Source organism: Cynocephalus volans, chromosome 6 (assembly GCF_027409185.1).
Source record: "Cynocephalus volans isolate mCynVol1 chromosome 6, mCynVol1.pri, whole genome shotgun sequence".
Classification (NCBI taxonomy): domain Eukaryota; kingdom Metazoa; phylum Chordata; class Mammalia; order Dermoptera; family Cynocephalidae; genus Cynocephalus; species Cynocephalus volans.
This window is the reverse complement of record NC_084465.1, coordinates 47,308,247-47,317,462: the sequence shown is the minus strand read 5'-3', so window position 1 is coordinate 47,317,462 and position 9,216 is coordinate 47,308,247. Positions and strand designations below refer to the sequence as shown.

At 42.8% G+C, this 9,216-nt stretch overlaps 1 protein-coding gene across 1 annotated transcript in view; it reads left to right on the top strand.

Moving 5' to 3' along the window:
* Window positions 1-556: 556 nt before the first annotated feature.
* SLC26A4 (solute carrier family 26 member 4) overlaps window positions 557-9,216 on the top strand; it is a 40,900-nt gene continuing 32,240 nt past the window's right edge. Inside the window, exons 1-3 of the mRNA XM_063100091.1 lie at window positions 557-720; window positions 2,271-2,410; window positions 9,092-9,202. Coding sequence (XP_062956161.1) covers window positions 557-720; window positions 2,271-2,410; window positions 9,092-9,202 — 415 coding nt within the window. The remainder of the gene's footprint in view (window positions 721-2,270; window positions 2,411-9,091; window positions 9,203-9,216) is intronic.

Here is a 9,216-nt window from a genome sequence, read left to right as displayed (position 1 = left end):
GCCTGCAGCACACGCAGCCTCGGGTCCCGGGGACGCGCCCTGCGGTCCCTCGGCCCGCCCGGGGCCTGCGCTTCTCTCCCCGTGCGCTCCTGGAGCTGCGCCCTGGGTCGGGTGCGGGGAGGGAGAGACGCGCACAGTGTCCGTCCCCGTCCCGCCTCGCACGCGCCCCCGGCCTCCGCCCCTGCCCTGGTTTAGGAGATTTCAGGACGCGGACAGCGCCCTGGCTGCCCGCCCGAGGGGCCAGGGTCGAGCTCCGGAAGTCCCCAAAGCGAGCTCACTTCCTTTGGAGTCGGGGAGCCTCGAGCAGCAGGTGCAGGCCAAGGGATCCGAAGGTCCTCAGGTGTCCCCCTGCAGGCGGGCCGTGTGTGCCGGGGGGCGGCGCGTCTGGAGCGCCGAGGGCTGCAGGACGCGGACCGAGCTCGCCGGGGTCGGCTGCAACTGGTGGGGCCGGGAGGCAGCTAACAGGTGGCACCTCTTTCTGTTCCTCGCTCTTCACCTCCGATTGTCCTCTCTCGCTGCATCTCCTCTCTCCTCGTTGTCCTCCGGCCCGCAGGTCATGGCAGCTCCGGGCGGCAAATCGGAGCCTCCGCAGCTCTCCGAATACAGCTGCAGCTACGTGGTGTCGCGGCCGGTCTACAGCGAGCTCGCCTTCCAGCAACAGCACGAGCGGCGCCTGCGGGAGAGCAAGACGCTGCGGGAGAGACTGGCCAAGGGCTGCAGGTAGCGGCCGCGCGGGCCCCGCCTGGGGAGGAGTGGAGCGGGGCCTCCGGGGCGCCGGGCCGGGAGCGCGTGCCCTGCGGCCAAGCGCGGGATGCCGGCTGCCGGGCCGAACTCCCGCTTCTTCTCCCAGGGCCGGACTCCCAGGCGTCTCCGGTCCTCAACCCGCCCTAATTGGTCGGACGTCAGTCTCCCGCCCCAAATTAACTTGTCTAGGAAATTAAGCCTTTGGGGACGGTGGGTTCAGGAAGCCTTCTGTGGAGTGCACCTCGGGGTACAGCGGGCCCTACTGCCTTCTTGTGACGTCCAGGCTGAGGAAAGGGGGAAGGAAGGGGCTAGATTAAAAGGGATGATGGGTTAGGATCCCCATACTGGCCAGGCGCCCAAATGAACACACGAACAAACATAAATAAGACGATGGGTAAACCCATCACCTGCCGGGATTCCTTGAAACTCTCAAGCCAGTGTAGGTAGGAACCGTCCCGTTAGACCCGGAGTGAAAGCGAGAATGCAGGAGAGCACAGTGTGCTCTAAGTACTTCTGAGACACTGAGACCCCTAGGGAGAACCGCCATCGGTCTCTAAATCCAAATGTGCCACCCACAATCAGGTATCACAAACATAAAGAACTTGGAGGACAGCCAACTAATTGTCAGATTTTCTTTTTTGAAACCTTCTATTATAGAATGAATATATAGAAAAGCAGACATAGTAGTATAATGTTTTTACTACCCCATGTTTTTATTCATCACCCAGCTTTAACAACGATCAACTCAAAGTTGATCTCCTTTCATCTACTGCCACCCATTTGCCTCCCTCTGGTATTATTTTGGAGCAAATCCCATATGGTGTATCTTTTTGTCAGTATATATTTTAGTATGTATCTATCTCTAAGGACTCTAAAAAAATATATAACCACATTTCATTATCACACAAAACAATTCCTTAATATAAAAAATTAAGTCATTGTTAAAATTTCCAATTGTCTCTTAAATGTCATAATTTAAAAAAATTATTTGAATCAGGAGTTAATGTCCACCTATTGTTGATTTTTTTTCTTTTATCTATAGGTTGTAAAAGTTAAAAAATAGTAAGCAGCAAGGTATAAAGTATATACTCATGATGTCAGAATTTTGTAAAAACTGGCTCCAAGCTTATATTGCCAAAATATGCAGCGTGCTTATATTTCTTTAAAGAAAATAATAATAATAAGGTGCCTGTGTTAGAAGTCTGAAAATTGATCTCCATTTAGAGACTCAATATTGATCAGTCTCTGGCTAAACCAAAAAATCGGTTTTTGTGTAGGGATATTCTCCCAGAGGATTTAAAAGGAAGGAGTGAAGAGAGGACACTTAATCTTGTGTTTCTACTACACTGCATTTAAAAGGATAGATACAGTTCTTGGCAAAAGCATGGTAAGCACTTCAGTGTTAGTATTTTCCAAGAAATTCTTATTCTTTTTCTAAATAGCGGAGTTCAGTTCACAGCTTTGTGATTTGCAATTGATTATGACCAAGATTGGATCGGAAACACAGTTTTCTTGCTTTTTGACAGTTGTTCAAGAAAGAGAGCCGTTGGTGTGCTGAAAAGTCTCTTGCCCATCTTGCAGTGGGTCCCCAAATACCAAGTCAAGGAATGGCTGCTTAGTGACATCATTTCGGGAGTTAGTACTGGGTTAGTGGGTACGCTGCAAGGTAAGATGTTGGTGGATTGGCTCTTAAGTGATTGAGAGTTATGGTCAATAGCAGCAGTTCATAACTTCCCTATGACTGCCATGCATCTGTACCAAATGTTTGTTCACCCTTCAAGGCCTTCATCTTTCCTCTAGATCCCCTTTGTGGAGAGATCCACCTCTTTTCTCCTCTTCCATAGAGTTCTCTTCCTGGAAAACTGCTACTTGTCTAGCTGTATGGCTCCAACTTAGAGGCATATACTAAGAAATGGCTTCTCAATATTTACTGACCACAACTCACAGTAAGAAATACATTTTACATCATGTACACACATATCTAAAGTTTTGTGAATATCCTCACTACAGTGATACACTCTGATATTTTCTATTCTTTTCTATTCTATTCTGCTTATTTTTAAAAAATGATGATCGAAGCCCATTAAATAATTTTACATCCCACACATGGATCTTGACCTGCAGTTTGAAACTGGCTTTAAGGAAAGTGAGGGAAGTATTTTAGCCTGGACTACACCTGAGTTTTTCTGCTCTCCCCCTTTTTATCCATCCTCCTGTTTTAATCTGGGGAAATGTCCCAACATAGGTAGTTATTCTGTTTTTTGAAACTGGCTTTATACCATAATATTTCCATGAGCATCTTAGAAATCTGTTGCATAGTTGGTGCATAGCAGTATGGGCATTCTCCCTCGCCCCCTCTCCCCACCCTCCCCACCCTGACTGTCCTGCCTAATTCCCAAAAGCCCCCAAACCATGAAAGCAGAAATTTTGTTTATTATAATTTTTTGGAACATCTAGCATGTTCCAGGCACTAGATATGCTGACACAAATAAAATGCACCACCTGTTTTCAAGGAGTTCATAGTTCACTGGATGATAACTAAATGATAACAATTCAGTGTGATAAGGGGTAACATTTCCTGTGAAGGGAGTGTAGATGAGCTGTGCTTAACCCAGTCTTAGGGGATTGGGAATGGCTTCCTGGAAGTTGAGTTGTTGAAGCTGAGTTTCCCTGCAGGTTAAGTCTGAGTTTGCCAAGTAATGGGAAGTGATAGGGATGTGTGTAGAAAGATGACATGAAAACAGACTATTTCAGAAGTTAGTAATACATGTTGAGCAATATCGTGAGCTAAAATTTGGTTGTGAAGCTCTCAGGATTACTCAGAGTTGGCCAGGTAGATTCCAATAGAGGAGGATGCTCTGTGGCTCCTATGTGGAGTCTCAGCCCGATGAGGCATGTTCTCAACCGCAAAGGCAGACGGGAGTAAGAGCAGGATGGGGCTGTGCAGTTCAAAGTTTCAACACTGCCAAGTGCTCTACATCACAGGCTCCAATGGCTGTGACACGGCTGTGACTCCTGGGGGACAGGAACCATGTCTAATTCATGTTTGTTTAGCAGGTGCTTAGCACAAAGACTAAGCATGTAATATGAGGGTACTTTTTAAAAGTTTCTGGAAAAATAGAATTAAAAGTATTACAAATCTTTCCATGACATTTTGGAAGTAACCTCGAAGATGGGTTCGTAAATATTTAGTAAAGAGGATAAACTGCATTCCTAATAATGAATCATCTTTATATATGAAAAATGGTAGTTCAAGCTTCACATCTCCCCAGTTTTCATAGATAAGTATCTTATAATAATTAATTTTGCTTAATAAGTATCAGATACTATGGTAAGGACTTTGGCCAGTTATTTCAAGTAATCCTCACAACAACCCTGCGTCAGTATCTATATACTAATTCTGTATGCCAGATATTCAACCATAAGGATGAATGTGAGCTGGAGGTCAGTACCTGTGCCTGTTAGTAAACCACTGTATCCTCATGGCTGAACACCTGGCATACAGAATTTCTCCAGTAGTAGAAGTGGGAATTAAATAATCAAGTAGATAAATAGAAAAATAATTATAGATTGTGATATCCATTGAGTTGGATTAAGTATGCCATAATAGGAATTAATTTGGGAAGGGAGGTCTACTTTGAGGAGGTGAAATTTTGTCAGAGACTAGAGGATGTGAGGGAGACAGTCATGTGACGAGTAGAAAGAGTACACAGGTAAAAGCGCAAAGTCTGAGGCCAAAAAGAGTTTAGTATTTTCAAGAAACAGGAAGAATTCTAGTGTGGGTGAGTGCTTTGGGGCAGGGTGGGGAAACAGTGAGATAAGCAGGACTGACGTTAGGATGAGGCAAGGGAGGTACTCACTCTGTGGCTGGTTCTTCAAATACTGCGCCCCGAGGCACCTCACTTGCCCCACCCTATCCCCAGCCCTGTGGGAATATTGCTCTGAACTGGATAGAGGGCAGGTATGCCAGCTTGAACCAGATTGGACAGGATATGGAGAGCACTGCACAATCTGAAATATGGGTTAGCTCACTTGTTTAGATCGTGGTGCTGATAGCACCAAGGTCCAAGATTCAATTCCTGTTAAAAAAAAAAAAAAATGAAACCAACAATCCTTGTTTGGAGTATATTTTGCAGCAACAATCAATAATATACAGGTTGAGAATCTCTCATCAGAAATGCTTGGGACCAGAAGTATTTTGGATTTCAGATTTTTTGTGTACCTGTATTTTGAGTGCAGCCCATCAGGAGGTTAGGTGTGAAATTTTCCACATATGGGTCATGTCGGTGCTCAAAAAGTTTTGGATTTTGGAGCATTTCGAATTTTACATTTTCAGATTAGGGATGCTCACCCTGTATACTGATGAGTATGGAGGAAAATCATGGATGGCTCCAAGGCTGTTGACTTAAGCAGCTGGGTAAATAGCTATGTCATTTATTAAAATGGCAAAGACTGGCTGAGGAGCAGATTTGGGATGGAAAATCAAAAACTGACTTTTGTACATGCTAAGTTTGAGAGGCATGAGAAACATGTAAGTGGAGATGCCAAATAGAGAATAGTTGGAGCTAACACAAGTAGGAAGGTCACAGGAGAGGTCTGGGCTAGACATAAAGTCAGGAAAGCCTCACCTTGGAGGTGATATTTAAAGGAGTGGGAATGCCTGTGATTACTTAGAAAGAAAGGGCAGATGGGGAAAAGAAGACGGCTGGAGTACTTAGAGGTCAGAAGATGAGGAGGGAGAGCAATGAAGAGCTTGAGAAAGTTGGGCCCAGGAAGTTGGAGAAAAGAATAATTGGAGGAATGTGGGACCAGAAGCCAAGAGAAGAGGTTTTGTTTTTTAAAAAAATAATAAATAAAAGGGAGTGGACAGCTTTTTTACTAGCAGGTTTCCTTCCAGTTTTTGCCCGGAACACCCTCCCACTCCTGAAAAGAAAAAGAAAAAAAAAAAAAAAAAAGGATAGAGGGGCCAGGAGTGTGGTCCACTCCTGAGGGGTAGGGCATGAAAGGAATCCACACTGCTTTTAGGAGGTGTGGCTATGAGTGGGAAGGAGATAATATGAAGGTGGAGGGAAGGAAGGGTTTGATTTTCTTTTAATATAGGAGATACTAGAACATATTTGTGAACTGATTGGAGTGACCTTATAGAAAGGAAGTGATCTGTGGCCCAAGAGGTAGAGGAGAAACAACTAGAACCAAACTAGTGAGAAGGGCAAGTTTGGGGGGGTTGAGAACAGAAGTGGGAAGATTACTCCTTAAAAACAGGAGGGATATTTCATCTGTTTTCACAGAGAGATAGCCCAAATGGTGCAGATGCAGAAGGGTTTGAAATTTTGATGAAAAAGCAACTTGGGAGCATCTCTTATGAATTCCATGTTTTTGATGAAGTATGAAACGTGTCAACCTCAAGTCTGGTGGAGAAGTGGGATGGGCAGTTCAAGGAAAGCAGGGGAGGTGGTTGTCTCAGAGAGAGGAAAAAGCATACTTCTTGAGGAAATGTAATTGGATTGCCAGGCAGTGTTGAGTGCCCGTCTGGGACTTGTAATCACAAATTTTACATGAAACTGGTTAGTTTTAATATAGATGGGGCCAGTCCAGTTTATCTAGCTGCTCAAAGGCTGTGATTTAAAAAAAAAACAAAGGTGGGTGTTTGGGTTCAGCCAGATTGTGGTTTTGCCAGACAAGAAAAGGAAGGAGTGAACAAGGGAGATAAGAGTGTTTGTGAAATTCCATGGAATCTGTGCTTGGCAAAGACGGAAGTGAAGACAAGAGGGTATCAAGGACAGGAGAAAGTGGATCAGTTAATGGATTAGGAGCCTCATGAGTTAAAAAAACATGTTGCTAAAAGGATTCTGGAGTAGGCGAGCTGGAAGGTTCAGAAGCTGTAGCTGGAGAGAGGGAGGCTCAAAATGGAGATTTCAGAGGTGGTGGTGCAATTTCCAGTGATGACAAGGTCCCTGATATAACCACTGGCTGGGCGGCTGAGGAGTGGTGGAAAAATTCATCAGAGATGACAGGCTCAAGTTACTGAGAAACCAGGGAGTTGCTAAGGATAATGGGGTCTTTTTGATTTTTATTATTAAAGAAAATTCCCATGAGTTCAGAAGGAGAGAACAAAACTAAGGTTACTAGAGATGGGTGGAGGGAGGGAGGGGGTTTGGGGAGCAATAGGTCGGGTGAAGGGCATAAAGAAAAATCATGATTTGTAAAAACAAATATGCTAGTAAAAATAAACAAATTAAAAAAAATTTTTTTAAATTCCTATCAGGCAGGAAAAGATTGATGCAGCCCTTTTAAGGCTATCTTTACTTACAGCTGTAGAGAATCTGATGTCCACTTTTTTTTTAGGGCAGCTGGCTGGTTTGGGGATCCAAACTCTTGACCTTGCTGTACAACACCACACTCTAACCACTGAGCTAACCAGCCAGCATACTTTCTACTTTTGACTGTTTCTTTCTTCCTTTATTATAAACAACAGAAATTTCACAGTTCTGGAGGCTAGGATGTTTAATATGAAGGTGCCTGCAGATTCAGTTTCTGGTGAGGGCCCATCTTCTCACTGTGTTTTTACATGGTAGAAGGCTTCGCCTTTTATCATTATTTTTAAATTTATTTATTTATTTATTTTTAAGGTGAGTCAAGTGACGCAGCAGGAATAGAGAAGGATCAAAGAAATTGGTAACAGGTTGAGATCAATTAGTTGTAAACACCACTGCATTCTGACCTGCCTTTACCTTTTAGATGTTTTCAAATGTTTATTAGCCCCTGCTTTATCAGTATATGCCACCACTTTGTGGGTACCAACACAGAGATTCTATAATTTAAATCAATGGCTTAGATTTCTCTACAAATTTTATAATTTCAAATTTGTTGTACCAATTTCCTTTATAATAAAGATGATTACAGGATATCTGAGTAGCACCTGTCCCTAAACAGGATACCCTATATGAAAAGTGGGAAAGTCCCCATTTTCCAGGCATATTAAGAACCACAGAGCCCAGTTTAGGGAAAAGAAAGTTTGAGTAACACTTGAAAAATGTCTATAGGAAACAGACAGGTTGAGCTTTTATTCCCTCCTCCTTTTCTTTTCTTCCCTTTGTGGAGTCACCTTTCTATTCTATTCCACATTCTTGGGACTACTAATTATTGTAATTCCTTGTTGTAATTTATATAGTAAAACAATTGCACCAATAATACATATTTGTCTAGAATGCAAACTCTAAAAGGACAGAGACTTTGTTTTAACAGTGCCTGACACATAATAAGTGCATAATGAATTGTTGAATGAATGAATGAATGAATGAATGAATGCTCATTGTAGAAAACTGGAAAATACATATAAGGAACATGAAAAAATACGTCCTCCACAAACTAGAAGTCTCTGATCCTACTAGACAGATAACCCATTAATATTTTAGTATATATCCTGCTATGCACATAAATGCATATCTATATAAAAGTAAAACAAAATGCCTGGGAATAATCACCAAATTCAGGATAGTGGTTGCCTTCTGAGGATGGAGGGAGGAAAGATGTGATTGAGGAAGAGTACATTAAGAGTTTCAACTGTACTGGCAATAATTTAATTCTTAAGCTGGCTGGTGGGTACATGGGTGTTTATTATATTATTCATTGTCATTTTGTATATCTGAATTCATATTTAAAATCTTTCCAGATTTTTTTAAGCATATAATACACATATTTACTTTTACAAAAGTAGGAGCATGCATACTTAGTTTTGAATCCTGATTTTTCTCACCTTTTTCCCTTCTACTTCACATCTCTCCATGTCAATTTCTCCACAGCCTGACATTTACATGCCCAGAGGCTGCTGGCATAGCCCAATGGAAGAGTTGGTCTTCTTCACCAGCGTAGAGAGATGTCTTGCCTGTGCTGTGTACAATTGTCATATTTTTTCTTTTGTTGAGTCAAACTTATCTTCCCCAACAAGAAAGGAGAAACAGCATGCAACAATGACCATGTCCCTCAGAACACAGAGGAACCCTGAATTCACTTCTGTCTACGTGCAAAACTGGTCTGAGCCTTAGGACTGAACTGAGAAAGTTGTTAATCAACAACTGAACTGATTTGACTGTTTTTTCCCACTGATCTGATCAGTGGATAACTAAATAACTGATCAATTGAGTCAATTCAGTTGAGCACGTGATGTTTGTGGATGCAATCATTATCGCAGTTGATTCAGATCATGTTCTGCATCCTAGCATAGCAACAGTCTGTATGCAAAACAAGGAGACCACAAGGAAGCTGTAAATTGAGGATATTTATGAAAAGGCCTTTCTTTGTGCAATAGAAATACACCATAACTTTTGTTTTGCAAATTTACTTTCAGGGATGGCGTATGCCCTACTAGCTGCAGTTCCTGTTGGATATGGTCTCTACTCGGCTTTTTTCCCTATCTTGACGTACTTTATCTTTGGAACATCAAGGCATATCTCAGTTGGTAACTATAAGCAT